Source organism: Pagrus pagrus (assembly GCF_965226575.1).
Source record: "Pagrus pagrus genome assembly, chromosome: 21".
NCBI classification, from domain to species: domain Eukaryota; kingdom Metazoa; phylum Chordata; class Actinopteri; order Spariformes; family Sparidae; genus Pagrus; species Pagrus pagrus.
Window position 1 is genome coordinate 4,598,240 of NC_140208.1, and position 23,252 is coordinate 4,621,491.

The 23,252-nt window shown below is 43.6% G+C and overlaps 1 protein-coding gene across 1 annotated transcript; it reads left to right on the forward strand.

Annotated features, from left to right (window-relative positions):
* Positions 1-12,209: 12,209 nt before the first annotated feature.
* On the forward strand, positions 12,210-18,627 carry sost (sclerostin). Its single transcript, XM_084342194.1, has 2 exons — positions 12,210-13,658; positions 16,568-18,627. The coding sequence occupies exons 1-2, from the start codon at positions 13,409-13,411 to the stop codon at positions 16,975-16,977; spliced, it is 660 nt and encodes a 219-aa protein (XP_084198320.1). The 5' UTR covers positions 12,210-13,408; the 3' UTR covers positions 16,978-18,627.
* Positions 18,628-23,252: the final 4,625 nt, after the last annotated feature.

Below are 23,252 nucleotides of genomic sequence, written 5' to 3' on the forward strand. Positions count from 1 at the left end.
TTGTTTACGGGGGAAGTGATTCATTGGTGAGAAACAGAGATCGACCTTGATGAACTCGAATTTTTCTCCCATAATATCACTAAATAAAGTTAAGAAAATTTTTATTGCTAGTTGACTCATTTATCCTGTTTCCCTCCGGCTTTATGAAGTCCAGTCAGTCGTTTCTCAAACTTCCAGTCACTTGCATTTTTTCCCTCCACGTGTTTGGGTTCGTTAAACTACTTTGAATATGATTAGAGTCCTGAAATGTGCTTGGCGATAATTCTCCACAGCTTTTTTTTTTTTTTTTCCCTCATATGGGCCCTTCAGCTTTCATCTCTGTCCTCAATTTTAATGGCTTTATCAAATAGAAAGCATATGATGCTCTCTTTAAATCCTCATCCTAATGTCCCACACTGAGATGATGGAGAGGGTGGAGAGGGAGAAATGCACATCTGTGGCGCAGCGCTAATCATTAGGAAATATTGAGAACAAGGGGAAAAAGGGAGAAAAAGAGAATGGAGCTTTGGAGCTGAGAGATCCTCAGATCCTCTTCCAAGTGCCTGCGCCCGTGGTAGTGTTGCTTGTTTAATCTCCGTCTCTCAAGTGTTTTATTACACTTGCTGTGCTGCATGTTGATCCTGCAGGTCCAGTTTTTATACATCAAACCCACACACTGATACGAGGATAAAGCTGCCATGTCAGGCCTATGAAAGACAGTTAACAAGTACTTTGGAGACTTTTTTTTTTTTTCATCGGAAACAGCGACAGAAATCGGCACATTTCTCTCCACGAACACTGATGTTGAAAGAAGAGGTTCACCCGTTATCTACTCGCTGCTGACAGAAAGTCGGGTGAACAGTTTGGCCGCATTCACCTAAGCAACTGAAGTGGATGTATTTGTGTAATACATGAAAGAACAACCCCAAAAAACACATAAAATGTCTCTGGTTTGGTGAAATCCAAGTCTCCGGAAGCCCTGAGATCCCAAACTGATTTGAAAAGATGTCATTTACACCCACTTCAGGCACGGTGCGCCCTTTTCAGCCCATCCTCATCAGAAAAACGACTTTGTAAGCAGCTTATTACGACCCATATTTCCGTTTGTTGTTAAGTGGCAACCTCTAGTGGCTGTAATAATGATTACAGGAGAAAAGTAGGAAGTCGTGAAGAAGAATAAAGCGTGAGAAACAAAGATTTTCAAACAAAACATTTCTGGAGCTTTGCAGCAAAATCAGCGTCCTAAACCAGCATTTCTCAATCCTGGTCCTGGTGTTGATGTCATACATGTTTAGATGTTTCCCTGCACCGACACACCTGATTCAAATGATCGGCTCGTCATTAAGATCAGATAACGACCCTTTCATTTGAATCAGGTGTGTAGGATGCTGATTTTGCTGTGAAGCTCCAGAAATGTTACAAAACTTCACCCGATTTCCCATCAGCATGAGGGTGAGCGGATCATTTTCATAATTTCTTTTGCATGAACTTTTCCTTTAATAACGATGGGAACCACTTAATAGGAACCAGCAGATCGCCGTGAGAGGAACAATGTCCTAAAATTATACATGGACCAAAACATCCTCATGGAGAAACTTGTTTGAGCTGCGGTTGTTCAGCGACACTGAATACTCGTGGAAAGCAGACGGCGATGTTGGTGAAACACAGGCCTCCATTTCAGCTTTGAAACAGATTTTGCAGCCACGCTAATTGCAAAGGGCTGCACATTATCAAAAAATTGTCACCAGAAGTAGAAAATTTGATTGCACAAGCACAGTGCCGCAATAACAAAATTAAGAAACTCCCCAAACCATTGCCAGAAAATATCTGTTCATTATAAGCACAGTACAGTCAACTGTGTCTGCATCCATGTGATTGTTCCTGTCGTGTTACAGGAATTGTATTTGAGTGATACGTTTCTTTTAACCAGCTCCAGATGGGCTGTACCACTCAATTAGCATCACCTGCTCAAGGTTAACTGCCTCATATTCATAACACAGTAACTACTCGAGCTTTATGCTGTGGCAGTGTGCACCTCATTAATAAGAGTGTTGGTGTTTTTTCTTAAAGGCATGCTTTACTTTTTTTTAGGTGTTCCAGGAAAGTATGCGTGTGCAGATTTTAAGCTTTTAGTGGGAGTGAAGTGACAGCCTGTTCATGAGAAATCATAAAAAACAACTGCTAAATACACCTTATGTATTCTTACATCACACCGAGCATTAGCAGCGCTGTGATCCACCCTGTTTGTGTAAAAATCTGTCTGCGTGCCACTCAAAGCCGGGTTTGGTCGGACTGTAGAAACCAGTGAGAGCAAGCAATATTTTGAAAGTATTAAACCGTGAAAATCCCACCTCCTCCCTTCAAGATGTGTGTTAGCGGCTAGTCTGCTACGTTCAGCAAACTCTCAGCTTTTCTTTAGTCTGGAAAAAACATAAATAAGCATCTCTGTTGAATGCCACAATCATATAAACACACAGAAAATAGCTGCTTTGAATGTACCTCAGTCCAAGAAGGTTATCTGGTGCGGCAGGTGCTCCTTCTTGCTTTTTAGCCACTGATAGAGGCTGTTGCTGCTGCTACAGCTCTGTTTTTTGGCTCAGGGGCTGTGTGTTTTGTGCTAATGTTAGCTGCAAAAAGAGTGCGCTATGGCTAAGGTAGTGGGTCTTTTCTTGGGTCCAGGGGCAGTGTGCTTTGTGCTAACGTTAGACACTAAAGGAGTGTATTGCTCCCGCAGTGGCTCATTTATCGGGCTCAAGGGCTGTGTGCTTTGTGCTAACTTTAGCAGCTAAAGAAGGGCTGTTGCTGCCATCACAGCTCTGTTCTCCAGCTCATGTGCTGTGTGCTTATACTAACGTTAGCCTCTAAAAAAGTATGTTACGGCTAACGTTGTGGCTCTTTTATTGGGCATAGGGGCTGTGTGCTTTGTGCTACTCGATTAGCAAGCTGCTAAAGAGCAGGCTCGGGCTGTGTGTCGTGAACAAAGTGCATTGTTGTCATCGCTAACCTAACTGCTTAACGTCTCACTTATATGTAAGAAAATATGAAAGAACATGGCTATTTCTAGCACTCACTGCAATCAAGCTAGCATTTTTAGCATTGGGAAATGTTGGTTGGACTCTCACTGCCATCCTTGTGCATCTAACTCTCCTGCAACAGCCAGTTACTGGATTTTTTTTCTCGCTTATTTGTCAGAGCAGTTTATCTCTGTGCTCCTCGAACAACTTACCAACTCTAGTTTTAAGGTTTTCTTGCAGTATGTTCTTTCAGCTGCACCGTGACAGTGATCATATCTGCAAAGCATGCAACCATTTCTGTCCCTAAAATCCCACATGTGGTCATACTTGGTGAGAAGGTGCAGGAGAGCAACATTTGTACATAAAACAAAGGCTGGACTTTCTCAGGAAGCTGCACAGTGGGTGGGCTTGGAACTGACAGCAAGCTACAGCACCTTCACATGACGAGCTGAGGCACGACCTCTTTTAATACCTCTGCTTTTAATCAGCCTTTATTGGATTAAATACAAGGGCGGTGGATTATTCTCACATGCTTGTTATCTTGTTTTATTAATCTTGTAAAAAAAAAAAAAAAAAAAAAGAAGTCAAAGTTGCGAGCGACCCTCCAAGCCCTGAAAATAACCCTATGAGTTCTGGCGGGCACGGCAGCTGCGTCTGTTTGTACTTTTATGCTTAATTAGCACACCTTGCAAAGTATTCTGGGAGATTTTGACAGTCAGGAAGAATGTGCAGCTTTGGCGCTGAAGCAGCACCAGATTTTTCATTCACCACCTTCATATATCACAGCACGCTCCTGCTGATATTTACACAAGCTGGGCTTTGGTGAGTTTTTTTTATTTCAGCTTGCAAAAACACTTTTTTAGTCTTAGCACATGACAGAAAGCTGTAATGTATAACAACCATAGGTTACAGCACACATGAATCATGACTCCAGCTCTGTATAAAGTGGAGTTAAAAGGTTAAATCTGACTGCAATTTACAGAGCTGCTAATGGAAGAGTTCAACATGTTGGCAAGTACACATATTTGCTTTGGTGCTGAGAGTGACATAAGAAGATTGATACCGCTCTCATGTTTGTGCGTTCAGTATGAAGCTGGAGCCGAGAGGCTGGTAGCCTAGCCTAGCATAAAGAGTGGAGGCAGAGGGATGCAGCTAGTCTTGTCCGAAGTTCAAAAACACACCGAACAGCACCTCTAAACTAACTTGTTTCTTTATTCTGTAATGTAAAAATATCTTTTTGTGGTTTTCGTGGTTGTCACATGTTGTCACTGCAAAGCTGACAGACAACTAGCGGATGAACTCTTGTTCCTCAATATAAGCCGCTAAAGGAGGCTGTTGCTGCCGTAGCGTTTCTGTTCTTTGGCTCAGGGGTTGAGTGCTTTGTGCTATCGTTAGCCACTTAAAGAGTGTGTTGCAGCTAATGTAGTGGCTCTTTTATTGAGCTCAGGGGTTGTGTGCTTTGTGCTAACGTCAGTTGCGAAAAAAGTGTGTTGCAGCTAATGTAGTTAGCTTCAGCACGTACCTACCCATAAAAGCAAAAAATGTATATAAAAAGTTAATTATTGAGCTTTAGAGGTGTTGGTCGATGTAGTTTTCATATTCTGTATTGAGTTTAAGACAATCAAAAAGAAGACAGTGGTTCATCTGCCCGGCCTCAGCAGCAGTGGTAATTACCCTCTGTGCTTCCATGTCTGCTGCAGGTTATATTTAGACTTTTTATGGTGCTGCTGTTTGACAATTTACAACTCAGATTGAAGGGAAGGTACAGGATGTAAAGTGAGATCCTGAGTCAGCAGATTTCTGCTAGCTCCTGGAGAGACACAAAGAGACAGACAGACTGATAGTACAGTCTTAAAAACCTGCGACTTTCATTTAACACATCAGTGTTTTTGCACAAATGAGTCATGCATTTAATCTTCCTTATTTATCCTGCAAAGACAAAATGTTGTTCTTGTGGCGGGATGATGACAATCTTCTGTAACCTACCAACAATCTTTTCTGTGGAGGTATTTATATACAACAGAATCCTGCAGTGGCTTTCAAAACCAGAGCGCTTTGGTTTAAACTCTGGTCAGTTGAGTCAGGGTCTGGATGTATTATAAGATCTGAATACTGGACCCACAGATGGCACCTGTTCAGTCTTATAAGCGTTGCTTGGAAGCCCACATACCAAAAGAGTTAGAGTTTCTCGTTCTTTGGAGAGTGGGATGCAACGATTGATACCACTCTCAAATCTGTACTCGTATATGTAGCTATATCCAGGTGATTAGCTTAGCTTAGCACAGAGACTAGTAGCAGTGGGAAACAGCTACAATACTCTCTTTTTAAAGTTAAAAAGATGGCTAACAACATCTGTAAAGCTCACAAAAGTCCCGTTTCCACCAAGCAGTCGGGTTCGGTTCAGTTCATTACACAAAAAACTGCTATTTTTTGCATTTCCATTATCAAAAGATTTGGATGTATTGAAAAGAACTGCTCTGTGATCTCCTGTCTTTCTGTCACACCTCTGTTGCAGTAAAACACTGCAGACCACAAGATTTTAAAAACCTCCTTTGTTTGTTTTCTCAAGCAACGTTTGTTTCATGCAGCAAACATAAAATCTAGGGTTTGGGTACATTAATTATAGGTTATGCATGGATAAGAAGTGGTTGATTATTGACTCCAGACAGAGCTAGGCTAGCTGTTTCCCCTTGTTTTCAGTCTTTATGCTAAGCTAGGCTGAAATCTTTCTGGCTCCAGCTCCGTGGTTAACGCACAAACTCGAGAGTTATATCATTCCTCTTATCTAACTTTCTGCAAAAACTTCAAACTTTTTCTTTATTATTTTACATCTATATGGGTTTAAATATGCTTTCATGTATTTGGTGCTTGGTCCAAAACTTACCTTAACATCCTGGGCGACTTGAGGGATAAAGCACGTGACATAAGCAGCTCATAGATGCTTATATAAAACCAGATATACCAGAGATAGCAGTCTACTGTGTGTCTGTACGTGAGCTAGCAGTCTACTGTGTGTAGTGAATAATTTGCTGGGTAATTTCTCTCACTGCTAAGAATAGCAGCTGTGGCCGGCTGGCAGGCAGCGTGCTGGTGGTGAGCGGTGTGCTGAGAGGCTCAGGCTGGTTAGCAAACAGCTTAGTGTGGTCTCTGAGGTCCGGCCAGGAGAGTTCCCACAGCTCCTGCTACTTGGCTGCGAGGCTGTTTCGATGGGCGTACTTTCTATTTTGACGATTCTCTGAAAAAAGCCTAAAGGCAAACAATGGGAGATGGCTGGAGTCTGACTTACAACAGCCAGGGTTAAATCTCCTGTTTTCATTTCGCTGAAACCACATGAAGGATCAGAGTGCAAGAGGAATCCCACTTTGGACTTCAAGGCTTTATCACGTCTCGGCCCGTCACCTCCCAGTGACCTGCTGCCCCGCTGAAGAAAGCGTCGACGCTGCCGGCAGACAAACAAGTTGTACTTTGAGTTTGAAGTCAAGAAAAAGGAAAATACAAATCACTACTATCTTCAGCGCCCTTCCTCATTCTCGCTCTCTCAAAGCCATGTTTAATCCAGCGAGTGCTATTTTATTCTCCTGCGATATTGTTCGGCTCAACGGTGATTAATTATTTTCATTACACGCCCATGTACAGATATGGTTTGGAAAGAGCTGTGTGTATATGAGCGGCTGATAAATCAAATTGGTGGAGTGGGGAGAGTCAGCTCCGGTGTCCTCCACACTGGGATATACAAAGTGATGCAGAGCAGAGCCGCTGTCAATAATGAAACACTTTCAAATACGTCCAGGGTCAATGCACAGCCATTGATCAACATCACAGCAGCTCTTTGTAGTCGCTGTCGGCGGTTGGATCCTTCACACATGCATGAATCACGAGGGCAGCGGGAATGTAAGCATAAGATTTCGTGTTTCCGATCAACAACAGCAGCAACGTTTTCACTTCAGCTTCCTCCGTGTCAGTCAGGGAGTTTTGTTTGGAAGACTAATGTAAGGTCTGAAGAGAAAACACACACAGTGTTAAAGTCATGATTACATATTTGCTTGATGAAGAAGAAGCTGCTTCCGGGAAACCGACGCTGAGACACGACAGTGGAAACGCCCTTTTGTCGAGATCCAGTCGCCAGAATAAATATTAGCTCGGTACTTTTCTTTCTGCTGCAACTTTATGTTTCTTTATGTCTTCAGTTTTCTATTTCTCTTCTGTCGGTTAGGTTTTAGGGCACAAAAAAAACGTCTTCAGGCTTAAGAAAACATTGTGGTTTGGCTTAAAAATGCGTGTTTTGCTTGCCACCAACACGGCTGAAGATGGTTTCGACTTCCCTGGAAAAGAACGGCTGAAAAATTTTAAGATCTCCTTAAAAAACATGTGATTTTGTCGCTACAAAAACAGCTGGAAACGTCCCTGGGTCGCCCCCAAAAATGGCTGATTTTGGTACAAATTTATTTTATTATTTCTGATTCTGATTTTCTGATTCATAGAGTGATTAAAAAAAGAGATATCCAAAATTCCCTCTGTAAAAATCTTTGAGTCTAACATGTTGACAAAATGAAACAAGCTGCTAAAGTCTAATTTATGTATTTAAACATAAAATATCAAAAAAACTTGTAACACAAAAACCAACTGTCTTACTGTGAACAATCAGCTGTGGAGGTTTCCTGCTGATATCTGTCAGTTATTCATCTGTTGCGTCTCCACGCTAATTACATCCAGATGTGCAGCGACTTCAAAATGCAGATATACGATACGATCTACATTTCAAATGCACAAACACTGATGAGTATCTACACAACTGCTGTCACAAGCGATGGATTCTTGTAGTTCTGCACAGGAATTTTTCCCCAGTCCGGTCTTGGACACACAGAACCTGACAGCTGTTCAGATGGAATAACATGCAGGAATTTTCTTACCCCGAACCGTCAGAGCGTTAATCACTGATCCACAGTAACACCCTCTGCAACATGTTCTGCACTCAGAGGCCATAAATACACAGTACGTGCCCATGTTGCCCTTAACTCTCTGCACCACATCTATGTCTTTAAACAAGTGTCACATGCAGCTAACGAATCATCTTCTATTATATTTTATGTGGGAAGCTTAAAAAAACTTGTTTCTCCAGCCTTGTTTTTTATGAACGTCGATTTATGATCGTTTTCATAGAAGAAAAAAAAAACTTCAGTGAAAATGCCAAAACAAAACAAAAGAGTAGGTGGAGAAGTTTGCGTATCGATTAAAACAAGATGTGACGAACAGAAACAGATTCAGCAAATAAATATGACTTCATTAAGTGTGTTGAAATCCACCGGAGCAACTGGAAAAAGACAAGACATCAGATCCATGTGGGAAGAAGAGGAGGACTATCACGCTCCTCGAAAAACATTATCTTAATTGCAGGAGTTTTTATTAATTAAAGCCTCCCTGTGTCGTAAATAAAGCACCGTGCTGCCTCGGAGGCTTCGCCTACAAATCACATTCTCCAGACAATATCCATCAAAATAATCAAAATGTGACTTTTTGTGCGTCGAGTTTAGTCCGATTAAAACCGCGTTTCATCATTTTCTCTACTTGTTTCCATTGTTTGATGATTGACTGGCGCTTCCTCTTCTGAAATGGTTTCATTAGATACTTTATTGATCCCAGAGGAGAACGTGTTGATCCTTCTACAATATAAATATCACACTATAAAGAGAGTTGGACAAAATAAAAATAGAAAAGACGATAAAATATAAAACAAATGTACAAGACAACAGCACACAAAGAAATAGAAATGTAAGATATGTGCAACGCTACAACTACAGTGTGGATAATAATAATAATTCCTCCTCCTCTGGACAATTAGCGCCACCAACTGTTTGTCTTGATGTAGCCACCTCCCTTTAATTTGCATCACAGTAGTGGACGGTGCATTAACTCACATGTTCTATTGTGGTTTGTGGATATTCTGGTAAAATTTGCATGAAATTTGGATGAAAACTTGACTTTGTTTGCTTTCTGTATTTTAAATGAGCATTTTTCAGCCCTAACACTGGGGAGTTGTGCTATAAAAACCAAAAACCAAAACATTTTTGATACCTTTGGGAAATATTATGACATATTTTTCTCCAAAACCCTGTTATAATTCAATGAAAAGAGACATTTGCACAAGAATTTTCAAAAAACTGAAAAGATTTTGAACTTAAACGACTGGAAATCTGTGGGTGAATTTGACTTTTCAGACGTGACAGGGTCGCAGGAATGTGTTGGCTCCACACGTTCTCTCTCACACATCTTCACAGGGTTCGATGTGGGCGGACGGAGAAGCTGGAGTTGAACCCACTCTGCATGATTGTGGTGGACACGTTATGAATAATTCACTCAGTCAAACAGAGTTAAAGATTACAATCTGAAACACGCAGCCGTGTAACACTATCTCCTTATTTACTTCCACTGGCCTGTAATTGTGTTGGAAAAAAGGGAAATGTGTCTCCAACCTGTGTGATCGAGTGTTTCGCAAACTTGTGCGATGAATCACAGCGACCGAACGCAAAGACACGAGGAGCCGGAGCTCCTTGTTTACGGACCGAAAACACTGTTTTCCTCCAGTTCCATAAAGATTGCGCTCCGTTCCTCCTCTGCAGCGCTGGAGGCTTTCTCGCAATCTGGTGAGCATCTGATTGTTATTTGGGACTCATTGTGCTGTTATCATGATAAAAAACGCAGCGATGGGGCCTAAGGGCTCTTTAAAGAAACCCAGAGAGGTCTAAATTGAGACTGTGACTGACATCGGTCGCGACGAAGGCTGTAATCAGAGCTGGCTTTGTGTAGACAGAGGGACCATCCATCGCTCGCTTAAAAAAATTCTGGCACGACCTCAGAGCTGAAGGCTTACACACAATAGGAGGACGAAGCTGTCTGCTCCGGTTACTTCAAGACCTCTTGGCTTATGAAACGAGAATCATGTTCGACTGCAGAGTTCAGAACTGCTACGACATCGGTGAACAGCACTATCTGAGATTCAGACACCGGTGGACTCCTCAGTTAACCCCCTTACCACCGAATTAAGCACGCGTCATCAACAGGAGGGTTGTTGTTCTGGTATCAATCCCACTATTGGAAATGCAGCGAGTATAAAAGTCTAAGATTTAGATTTAGTGCACAAGTCGACAGTATTCATCGACAGCAAGCAGCTTATGAAACCTCAGACACATCAATAACATAACATCCATACAGGGTTAGTTAGTTAGGATACAGCTTTTATATACTTTAACACGCTGCTGTCGGATTGTAACTCGGTATTGGCCGATACACAGCGTTCAGGACAAAAACATGGTATCAGAACATCTGTAACCAACAGACGGAGTTGCACAATGCAGAAGGAGCTGCTGAATATGACACGTCCACTTTGGCTCACACGTCAGGTCAAGAAAAACAAGATTTTTGGTTCGATACCAATTTGTTTTTGGTCGAAAGTCGCCTCAGAATCACGTATCCAAACTGTAAATGTTGCGCTGTCAATGATTTTACATCAGTATTGGAAACAGCTTGTCTGTGTGATGTTGCCAGTTAAACACTAAGGGGTAAAATCCATCCATGTCGACCTCTATCAGCCAAAACAACTGGGCTTACATTCATCATCCACAGAAATGCTACCGTTGCTCCGAGTCTGCTGAATGTGTAAACAGGCAACTGTTTGCTAACATGTTAACAGCTCACAGGGAGCTAAAGTGTCGCTGTTAGCTTGTTTTTCTGCACCAAAGTAGCAAAAACCGAATAAATGAATAGTGTGGATGTAATATAATAGTCAAAACCACTTAAAATCCCAGAAAACAATATTTAAAATTCACTCTCCGTAGAACAATAACAGATGTTGTAGCTGCTCGCAGCCCAGCCTACCCGACAACATCACGTATTAGCGGAGGCTAAACTGTAAACTAATGCAACTTATTACTGTGGTGAGACTTTAAAAAGAGTAATTAAACCAAAATTGGCAGTTTTTGACTTAATGAGACGTTCAAACAGGCTGCAATGATAAAGTCTCTGTCTGTGGTGATGTTGTTGACGGACCCACATTATATAATCCTCGTCTCACAATGTCATTATTCTAATTTAGACTTGTTGTGCCTGTTCACGTCCACCATTTTGAGTCGCAGCGGACCACAGCTCTGCGAAACCCTGATTTACGGCTTGTACAAAAGTAGATGGACCGTGAGGAGGACATGTATGATTATGGACGCTGCTCCCTGCCTCAAATGAACGGGTACAAGACGTGTCAAACCGGAGATATCGACCGAGATTTAAGGGATTTTCCCCAATTTTTTCCATTTGTAGCTCTTCTTCAGACTTGTCTCCACATGCCCACAGAAAGAGCCGGACATTTAAAAGAAAAACAGGACGAGTGCGATGCTAATGAAGTCTAATCCCATCTCTCCTGCTTTCACAAGACTTGTTTATTCTCCCTCAAGAGGGCAGTGTTTGAGTGAAAGAGCCTCCATCTGTCAGCACTCATCAAATCACCAGGACCAGAGCGATGCCAAGAACTCAGAGGAGAGTGAACATGCAGCCCTCAGACCGTATTATTTTATTTAAACCAGATAGATGATTGGATTCTCATGTAAATCATTTGAATAAAGTTCTGATCTTGTGCACAACACATGGAGGAGCTGAAGGAGTAAACGGTGGATCCTCAAAATTGAACATCTGATTGGTTTGAGCGTCTCCGCTGAGAGCTGTGACGATGGATAATTAATGTGAGAAATGAATGATTAACTTGTGTACGGGGGAGGAACGAGGAGGGGGAGGAGGAGGATGAAGAGGGGGAGGAGGAGGACGAAGAGGAGGAGGAGGAGGAGGAGGAGGCAGCAGTGGAATAACTTCATCTCAGCACCTCGAGTCCAAAATAAACCTCCTCAACTCCAACAAACGCCAGAATACTTCAGAGACACGTCATGCAGCGGAAGTCGTTAGAAAGGGAGAAGATGCATTTTGTTCTTTTCATTACGACAACAACAACAACAACAACAACAACAACAACAACAGATCAGCTGCCTCAATCAACACTACAACATGTGTCTGCTCCTCTCTCCTCCTCCTTCCTTCTGTCTTCTCCTCCTATCCTTCTTCCTGTCCTCACCTCTTTCCTCACTTCCAAACTCATCCCATCATCCTTTCCTTTCCTTTCCTTTCCTTTCCTTTCCTTTCCTCCCTTCCCACTCCTCTCTCCCCCTCTCCTATTTGTTATCCTTCCTTTCCTTGTCTCATCTCCTCCTTTCTTCTTTCACTCCCTTCCTCCTCCCTCCTCTCTTCCTTCCCTCTCTTCTCTATTTTCTCTCCATTTCCCCACACGCCTCTATTCTCCATCTTCCTTCTCCTCCCTTCCTTATATTTCCCCCACTTCAACATTTTTTTTCTTCTTTCCATCTCTCCTCTCTTCCTTTTCCTCTCTACTTTTCATGTCTCTCCCATCTCTTCCTTCCTCTTCCTCTCGTCTCTATTTCTTTCCTTTCATCTCCCCTTTTCTCCTCCTTTCCCTCCTCCTCTCTTCCTTTCTTTCATTGTGTTTCCCTTCACCTTGGCTCTTTTCCCCTCTCTACTTTTCCTCTTCTCTTTCTTTCCTTTCCTCTCCTCTTCCCTAATTTTCCTTTTCCTCTCTTGCTTTCCTCTATTACCCCCCCTTTCCTCTACTTTCTCTCATCTCTCCTTCTCCTCTCACTTCCTCTTCTCTTTTTTCTTTCCTCCCCTCACCGCCATTTCCTCTGTCCTCTCCTTCCCCCTCTCTTCTTTCTTTCATCTCTTTTCCTCTCCTCTCACTTCATGTCCTCTTTTATTTCCTCCTCTCCTCTTTTCTTTCCCCTCTTTTTCTTTCCTTTCCCCTTTACTGCTTCTCTCATTCCCTCTCCTTTCCTCTTTCCCTTTGGCGTATCCCCCTATTTTGTCTCACCCGCATCTCCTCTCTCACTTCCTCTCCTCTCTTCTTTTCCTTTTCACCTATCCTTGATTTTTTTCCTCCCCTCTTCTCTCCTTATCCCCTCTCTTCCTTTTCTTTCCTCTCTTTTCTTCTCCTCTCACCTCCTGTCCTTTCTTATTTCCTCCTCTCCTCCTTTTTGTCTCTTCTCTTTTATTCCCCCATCCTTTCTTTTTCTCCTCTCTTCCTCTCCCCTATTCCCCCGCCTCCTCTCACCCTCTCCTCCTCTCCTCCTCCCCTCCTGTAGTTTCTCAATGAATCTCTCAGGTCGGACCCTCCCACTCTGTGTAAGCTCTTAATTGTCAGTCTTGACGGAAACTCTCGTAGCTTTAAATACCGTGTGCGCCTCTTTCACTGAGGATCTCACCGACATCTCTCAGTCTCTCCCTCTCTCTCTTTCTGCCTCGTGCCTCTTCTTCTCCTTCCTCCTCCTCGTGCACCTTGGCAGTCCTCCTCGCGGTCACCGCTCAGCAGCATGCAGGTGTCTGTGGCGCTCCTCGTCTCCAGCTCGGCGCTCCTGCTGCTGCAGGGATGCTGCACGGTCGTGAAGGGATGGAAGGTACTGAAGAACGACGCCACGGAGATTTTACCGGAGTACAGAGAGGACACGCGGACTCCTCAGGAGCCGATCACACAGGCGACCAACGGCAGCAACAACATCAACACGAACAATATGAATAACAGGGCGAAGAGCGGCGGGAGGACGGCGAACACGGTCTCCTACAGTAAGTGTTCATCTGAGGTAGAGTTACATTAAAAACACAGGTGAAATTAATCCTGAGGAATAAGATTGTTTCATATTTGGATTATTTTTCAGGTCAAACTGGAAAAAAAATTGCGTAATTTCAACGGAGGCCTGGTGCGTAAAAGTGAGGAGACGTGCGTAAAAATGCGTAAAACAGTTAAAACTACGTGTTTATGGAAAAAGAAATAAAAGATATTTAAGTAAAACATCATGAGAATATATGATTTACACACGTGAAAACTTGTAATCATTATTTTTCTGTACTAAAATCATATTTTCCTTTTTGGGGGGATTTTGGTTGTGCGTCAAACCACACGCGTCTTTATTTAATACCTCAGAAATGAAACCTGACAAGTGACCTTGTTACTAAAATCTGTCTTTATTCTAAGGAAGTAAATTCTTGAACCATCTTTTCTTTAAAAAATCTTGTCCGTCCAATTTTTTTTTTCCAAATTCGTGGATCTGACTTAAAGACAACCTTCCCTTTTAATTTCCACACTGACTCCCTGATTAAAAGCAGCATCTGCTGTGTGGGAAGTGTGTGTTTTCTTGCTTCATCCTCAGTCTCCACAGTCGAGGGTGATGAGAGCGGCACAGACGCGCATTCTTGCGGTTTCTCCCCCCAACAGCCTTCCACAAAGTGAAGTGGAGCATTCAGAGAGACATGAGGGCTTTTTTCTTTTTCTCATTGTCTTCCAGGTTATTTCCTCCTCTCTTTATACTATTAGTCAAGCTCTACTTGCGCCATAACGATTTGATTGCAACAACATGTCTCCCAAATAGAAAGAAAAAACTGCACAGTGGGGGTTTGATTTTTTTTTTTTTTTTTTTTTTTTTGTGGGAAATTGCTTTTTAAATGCAACATTGCCTTTGAGAATGATTCCCACCTGTGGCCTGGGAAGGTTTCCGATGCTCTCGCTCATGTTCTCACAATTTTCACTTAATCATCGCAGATCAGAGAAGATGATGATTGATTAGATTAGAGGATCAACAGCTGACGGGAGGAATTAGCAAGTCGAGATCAGTTAGTGTGACTGATTTTTGTCTCTGGAGGAGAAAACAAACTCACATTTGAAGTAAACTTTATCAGGCTCCTAAAAAGGGGTGGAAAAAAACGCATCGCCTTGTTTTCACACGCATAAGCAGGCATGTGTGTTGCGTTTCAGACAGAAATCTCCTGGATTATTCTCCTCATCCATCTCTCGGCTTTTCGTCCTGGGACGGCTCCTCAGGAGCTCAGTGGGGTCACAGCAGAGATTTGACCACTGCCTGGCCTCCATCCAGTCCTCGCCTCCCACCGCCTGCAGGGAGACGAGCAGCTCAGGCAACTTTACAGTAGTCTGCCGTTTTCTTCTTTTTGGTTTTTTTGTTTCCAGGCCACCATCATTAGTAATGATTTTTTCAGCTTGACAGTGGAGAGGAAAACAGGAAATGTAAGGGTTGAAACGCTCATTGGAGCTGACTTTTTGGGTGGTAATTGGTGCAAACCGCCTGCCCAGTGCGCTGTAGACACTGTGTACCGCTGCGGTTCCCTCCAGCCACAGAATAACACCAGATCAGGTTCTCCAGGGGGAGAAAAAAAAAAGGAAGTCACCTCACATAAATCCTTTGTTCAGCCCTTTTTGCAAAGAAAGCCACAGAGGAAAACAGATCCCTCTCTGAGTGTATCATTTCTTAACCGACAGTTCCTTTGCCCCTCTTTTACACGCTGCTTGTAAAAAAAAACACAACACAGGATGATAACTCATGCGCACGGCTGTTAAAAAACATCGGATTACAAGGCTCAGATCAGTCTGGCAGATGTCCAGTTTGTGCAGAATCGTACAGTTGCAGAGCTGCCTTAAAATAACCAGACAGCTATTTACTCCTCCATCACCACATACGTTTCCTGAGGGCCGACGCTGTGTGCCAGCTTTTCCTTCCAGCTCAGACCTCCATTAGGTTTGATTGAGCTGTTTAATGGCCCTCTGGTCTGGATTTGCTATCAGCTGATTGCTGCCAGCTGGATTTCTTTTGTCAGGACCCGTCGTCGGTTAATGATCGGACCATGAATCAAATTCAGAAACTCTGATCTGATCTCAGGCTTAATGTGCAAATTGTTGCATTAAAGGTTCAATCTGCAGTGTTGGAGGAGAGGAAGAGCTTCACTGACTGATATTTTTATGCCTAAATAAACCAAATAAACAAACTCTTCTGAATAAACTGAATATACAAACTGAAGGACAACGCAATTTCATACTGTTTTACTTTGTTTATATGTGGCGGACCCTGCCAACTGTCTAGCTTCAAACTTTGTCCTGGGACCTTATTTTCCTCTGAGAACAGCTTGTTTATTCACTTATTGTAAAATAAATATTTCTGAGTTTGTATCATTACCTCATCAGTGTTGTAAATATTAAAATTCTGTTTTAATTTCTTAAGTTCTTGTATCTTTTCCATAAACAAGCTGCTCTCAGAGGAAAATAAGGTCCTCAGAACACAGTTTGAAGCCAGAAAGGTGGCAGGGTCCGCCACATATAAACAAAGTAAAACAGAAATTGAGTTTTTCTTTAAGGTCAGTTTGTTTATTTAGTTTATTTAGTCATGAAAACAGAGAGTGTTTGTTTTTAGACAAACAAAATGAAGATCTTTGTCTTCTGATTAAGTGCACCTTTAAGTTGAATTTACAAAACTGCTTTTTTCGGCTGCGCTTCTGTGTTCGAACACGTTTTGAGTCCATGTCGAGACAAACAGAATCAGAGAAATTAGCACACACTCAATCCGACGCAGCTGCAGCACTGAAGCAGTTAACCTGCTGTGTGTCCACTCCAGCGGGGCGGCGGCACTTCAAAGTGTGTGTTTTGGGCCGAAGCCACGAGTGTAACTGTGATATCCTGTTCTTCCACCCAGGTGCCTCGGAGCTGAGCTGCAGGGAGCTGCGTTCCACCCGTTACATCACCGACGGATCATGCCGCAGCACCAAACCCGTCAAGGAGCTGGTGTGCTCGGGCCAGTGCATGCCCTCGCACCTCATGCCCAACTCCATCGCTCGCGGGAAGTGGTGGCGGAGCAACGGCTCGGACTACCGCTGCATCCCCGCTCACACCCGGACGAGGAGGGTGCAGCTGCAGTGTCCCAATGGCAACACTCGGACTTACAAAATCCGCGTGGTCACCTCCTGCAAGTGCAAGCGCTTCAGGCCCGAACACAACCAGTCGGAGGCCAAGGAGGTTCCGAAGAGGCAACGCACGAAGAAGAACAGTCGTTTGCCTCAAGACCGGAGCAAGAACAACACGCCGTTGGCTGGCAACTCGTACTGATGCTCCTCTCCGGACACCAAAGCGCACTCACACACACGCACATGCTACACAACACACCGACCAACATATCTCCTTCAAGTAGGGAGGAGACGCAATAAGAAAATACAAAGAGCAAATTCATAAGCTAATTGCTGGGCTGGTTTTACGTCATCAGTCTTTTTTTTTTTCTTTTTTTTGTCGGCATATTTGCGAACTTTGCGTACTTGCATGACAAAATGAGTCAGTGCCGGGAGGGATCGCCACAACTGTGAGCGGTCAGGAGACAAGTATCTGATCATCCCAGCAGCTCAAAACCTCCCTGAACTCGTGTCTCAAACAGATTTCATGTAAGCATAATGAGAAGTCCCTCCCGAGGCTTCGAGCCCATCTGTACAAACATCCAGCGGATGCAACGCTGCGACGCACCACAGCCCTGTTTAAAGCTGAAAAGGTGCATCTTCGCTCCAAAGTGGTTGTAATCCGTCTCCTTTTTGGCCGTGTGTGGAGGAGATGGTGGCGGCTCTGGGGGCTCTGACGGCGGGATGTCGACAGGTTTCTGAGAGGCCCTGGCTCGTACGCCGGTCCAGGCATCTCTCCGACAGCCCGTTAAAAGGCCTCACTCGTCAGGCCGGCGCTCCAGGCCTGTCAGTTACAGTAGCGCCTTTCCCACGACTAGATACGGCGAAAGAGAAACGGCGGGTGAAAGCAGTTTTGTCAGGACTAACACCACTCGGGCACTAGGGAGTCCTGTGACTCCTCTTAATTACCAGATGAGTCCATTCCTAGTCATAAAAAGCATTTCCTCTAGACATAGCCGGTTCCTGTTTGCTGGAATCGCACACAAGAAAGTGCACATGTGTGTAGGAGGCATCAGAAAATGTGTGCGTGGTTGTCTTGTTACCTAGGGGCAGAGCGCTCTCCAGCACGCCCACACCGGAATTCTTCTGTACCGGGCCAAATAGAGCAGCGATCAACCATCCGCGGCCAAAAAATCCATCGTGCAGGATTCAAGACACCTCCACTCCCATCCACTCTCTGCTCCCATTCTGTAAATAGCTCCAACAGGAAAGATGGGAATAAAAATAACACAGACAAAACAATAATTCAGTTTTTTTAACCCGATAGAATCGGGGCAGGAAGAGGAAGTGGCGATGCCCAGTTTGACCGTCTGTCGACCTCCTTCCTCAAACGGGACTGAACCTCCACGGAGAAAAAACTCACCATGTTTCCACTTATTGTCAGCACCCCGCTGTTTTTCCGCTCGTATTGCTTCCTGATCTCGGTTGTCTAAACTGTACTGACAATGTTTGCTTCTTTTTCCGACTGTGTGTTTGAAATAGCAACTGGAAGTGGGGTTTGTGGTGTAAGCTGAGAGTCGTGATGCATAACGTGACTGTACATATCATACCTGTGTGGTCTCCTGCAAGTGGTGCCCCCCGCCCCGACTCGACGACGGGGTGTTAAAGAGAAGCAGGCTGTTTCCTACAGACACTAAGAAGGACTGTTATAAAGAATGAACTGCATATTTATTTTTTATTTCCACATTTAAATTATTTATGCAACTTTTTTTTGTAGTAAATGATAGCCATTATTGTCATATAGTATGATAGAGACTTTGGAAATGAAATACTGTACAGTACATGAATAAAGTAAAGGAAGATATATTTGAAAGAGCTGGCTTACTTGTTATTATTCGTACATGAAACGTTTAAGAAATGGTTTATAACACACAGATTTAATGTATTATTACCGACTCCTCTCAGTGGACGGGGTCTATAGAAACAACTTTTAACAAGAACTGCATTTCCTGAGTTTTCTGGTGATTGATCTATACGCTGGTTAAAAGTCTGTAAACGGTAAATTTGTCACAAAAGTCTGAGACAAGTGTGTGTGTGATTGCTGCTTCTGCATCAATCACACACACACTTTCCCTCTCTGGTGATTGATGTGTTAATAAATCGTTTCAGTAGCGTTGGATGATGATGGCACACAAATCTGGTCGTTACTGAACGATGTGTTTAAGAGACACAGAGGCTTTTTATCGTCCTGCTCATGGAGGACTCGTGTACCAAGTTTCATTTTCTTAAAAACAAAAGAAATCATGTTATAGTGTTACTGTAGCGCCCCCTGGGTGTAGAACTGTGATGAATGTTACACTGACTTGTTGAATGTGGCTGTTTCTACGACATACCCAGATTTGGTTTCAGTCAAATTTAGCATTTAAGAGTTACGGCGTGTTAATTGCAACAAGCCGTCGCTTCAAAGTGTAGATTACAGCCAAATGTTGAGCAATACCACAATAACTATCTCATAAGTTTAGTATATCCACTTACAAGCACTTTAAAGTGTCTTATACACCATTTATTAAATGTTAAATATAGTGCTTAAAGATATGAGGAGTTTAAAGCTCCAAGTTAAACTCAACAAAGTGGATTTGTGAGTCGCATTTCCGACGCTTTGGGTTTGTAGGTCAGGTCAATTTGACGAGCTGGGAGTTCGGACCTTTTAAGTAAAGTGTGACTGCGTTGCCTTTACTGCACGTACACGCTTGGCAAATCTCTAAATTTGGATGTCTGACGTCTGTGCAAAGAAATTCAGGCAATTAGGAAGTTCATGTCCGTCACCGTTTTGGACTGACTGCTCTAATAAAAAGACGAAGAAGAAGAAGACAAGAAATCTCCGCTCTTGAGATCTCTGCTCAGTCGCAGCACCGACATTTCTGTTTATGAGGTCGGATAGGAGCCGCAGTCATCATTCAACATCATTCCTCTCTCCGCCTCTCCTCCCTCCAGGCTTCGGGCTTGATCCAGTGTGAGTCTGGGAGTTCACAACGCATCCCTCTTCGCTTTATTCGAGAGCTCTGTGGATGCTTGTCATATCTGGAGCAACAAAGTACTACCACGGCGCTCGCTGAAGCTTTGGACTTTATGCAATCCAGGCACAGAAAATGTTCCTCGACTAAAACGAGGTGTTTACGCAGAGATTTATCTGCGATGTAATTTTTAATTACCGGGACAAGAGCTCCCTTAGAGCGCCGAAATTAACTTAGCGTAAACACAAAACAGAAGATCTCAGTGGAAACTGTGGCTGAGAGCTCGTCTTTAGTCGTGCCAGTGGAGAACAGTAGATATTAAGTTTCACGACGTCATCCTTAATGTGCAGTCATTATGTCATTTTCAAGTCCTGTTTTCCAAGAGAGAACAGACATGCCATGCTTCCACTCAGGCAAAGAGCGTGGAACAAGTTTCCCGAGAAAGTCAAGAACACATACGTAAGAGCGGTACCTAAAGATATTGATGCTGACAAAGCATCTGCCCCGTGTTACTGTGCGAACACAACGACCTGCAGGTGACCCTCACAAGACCGGGGGAATACTGCGGTGCACGAGAAGTCAGGCATGATCTATTCCCAACAAACGCAACAAGTCCACGACACTTCGTTCAGGCCCCGATGTCATCAATGAACTTTTGGATACCAGGTGCAGAAGTCCCTGAGGGTCCCCCGCTCTGTGGAGGAAACCGGACTCGATGAGGTTACGCACAACGCCACGAGTTCCCAAACTGACTCATGACCTCTATAAGGAATATTTATAGAACTGACACACTGACCACAACGAGTGATAACTTCCTTTGTTTTAATGCTGGAGAAGAAATAATCAGACGGCACTGAAGGAAGCGAATTACGCTGTGTTCATCAGACCTTCAGTCCGTTCTCTGTGCACTCTATTTCAAGATCCTTCCTTCAAAATCTACGTTTAAGTATCAGGCCCAAAAACTAAATACATGCTGACTAATTTTGTATCCAATTAACGTTCTCTTCTTCATCTTAATGACGCTGCCATGGATGTATAAAGAGAAGGATGCCTCTGAGCAAGGATTAGTCGTGATTTTCAAATATCTGAATAGTCGTTTAATTAGATATCTGAATAGTTCATGTGATGATGTAATAATAATAATGCAATACCACCAGGTTCAGGTACAAATATCGTACAAAAGCTGGATCGCATTAGAAAGTATTTTCTTCCTGTCTTCTGGCTGGACAGATGGCTTCACCCGTTGCTAATGTATCAGAAAATGATGGAGGCCAGTTGCAGTACTGAGGTGATTAATGGGGTTTCATGTTGGGCAGATAGCAGCAGCTTTGTTTCTCAAATAAGCGCTAACTGCTGCTTAATGTAGGCCTCCTGCCGTCAGGTAGTTTGCTCCATTAGCTGTGCAGGTACACTGAAAATTTTAAAAGTTGGCTTTACTTAAAGAAACAAGTCAGGAAAACGATTACACCAGAATTACCAAGTAAAGTAGACAATTAAATTTAAGTTGTACGAGCTAAAAAGTTATTATCATTCTACTTTTAGTCCACCCAGGCTTACAAAGAGCCAAACCACCAAAACCACCTCGGTACTGTCGTCCCTCCCATCAGAACTGGTCTCTGTGTTCTTGGAGGCTGTGTTGCTTCGTCCTGGTCTGGTTTTGTTCACTACTGGGAGCTGTCAGTCCACAGAGTTGGACAACCAGCACTGATAGTCTGGGAGGGGCGGTGGTGAGACGCACAGTGAGCGCTACTGGCTGCTGTAAACGCCAAAGGTTCAATTTTCAATTTCTCTCTTGACACGTTGCTGTGATTAAGCTCCGGTTAGGTTTAGGCACAAAATCCACTCGGTTAGGGTCCGGAAAACATAACCTTTTTGTTGCCACAGACACAGCTGGGAATCGTCCTGAGGTCTCATTAAAAATATCCAGTGGTGTCAGACAAATGTTAAAACGCAGACGCAAACAGCGGTCACTGGCTTGGCAGCCTCGTCGCTATGACTCCACCACCATCCCCTCTAAAATCCTGACATGAGAGACCGGTCACAAACATGCAACGTGAAGGTGATATGACACTGACGAACATTTCATCCTGGTGACCTCATCTTTGAATTGAGGATTTCTTTATATAATCACTGTTTCTGATCACATCTGCAGTGAGTCTCCACTCGGCCACGTCTTCCTTTAAAGGACCTACGTGGATTAAACGTTGGGATGCCGCTCCAAAAATGCATGTTTCGGTTCCCTCCTTTGATCTCACAAAGTGGATCGTCAAAATATCTAATTTCAGCTTTGTGCGTTGCGAGACTTATTGTTTAGCACGTTTAGCCAGAAAGTTTTCTAGAAGGCAGCCACTTGAAGGGCTTAAGCTCTGTCAACACAGACGTAACTGATGTTCTGCCAAACGCAGAAGAGACAGTCGAATAAAATAGTTTGTTTATCATCTGCAAATAAAGAGATTGTTTGACTGATGCGTGTTTTTGCCAGTGGTATCCAGTCTTGCATAAGCAGGCGAGTCTCTTCTGTTGACTGCAGAAAAGCGGCCAGTGGAAACTGACTTGAGGTGACATTCATAGCATGTGAGGCACTTTGTCTCACATGCCAGAAACTAACCCCTATAAAAGTGTTTAAAGTGCTGTGTTTCTGGTCAGCTGCCTGTGCACTTGGATTGCTTAACACTGTTGCAGGCTGTCCAAGACGTTTATTGAGATGGAATATATCGACCGAACACGAAAACATTCAGGCCTTCGTCGAGGATTACATGAAATCAAAATGCTTTCTACACCCCGGTAGTTTTCACCTCCGCTCCTTCGAGCCAAACTCTTCCAGGAGCGGATATTATTGCTCAAGTCAAACACATATGGACGATGACGGATGTACTCGGAGACGGATGTTTGTGCTCCTCCAACCACTCCCTTATCAGGTCATGAGCGCTAATAGCTTAAAACCAAATGGAAACCAGAAGACATGTCTGGCGGCCTAAAGGAATGAGGAACGCGGAGAGTTCAACTAATTTTGTGTTCCTGCAACGACGCAGGGCTTTGGAAGGTGGATTGTGTTTCCTGCGAGCTGAGAGTTGTAATGCTCAGCAGGGGGACAGGGAGAAAGCTGGGGTCAGACCCAAAGACGTCCTCTGATGTTCGCTTCGACTGCATCTCGGAGAGTTATCGTTTTTGTAATTCCACATTTCCGAGCGCGCCTGTGACGAACCGGACCACCTGCGGGTCCGTTAAAAAAGACGTAGAAGTTTGGTGACGCTCATCCAGAGATGGACGGTAGCACCGCACGGGTCAGGGGCTTCCACTGAGCCATGTAAGCCGCAGTCTCTCAGCTGAGGCCAGGCATGCAGAGAGGCGAGCCAACCATATGGGCTCAGGACAACAGGAGGTGCAGGGGATAGGAAACAGGGCTGTCAACAAACAATTCTAAACAACCACAGCAAGCCCCAAGGTTCTGGAGGCAGAGTGCATTTCCTTGCTTAATCACCAC

Bases quoted from the DNA above. Each gene is read 5' to 3' on its own strand.
- sost (XM_084342194.1), top strand. From the start codon at position 13,409: ATGCAGGTGTCTGTGGCGCTCCTCGTCTCCAGCTCGGCGCTCCTGCTG. The intron at 13,659-16,567 runs GTAAGTGTTCAT...TCTTCCACCCAG, and splicing joins GGCGAACACGGTCTCCTACA to GTGCCTCGGAGCTGAGCTGC.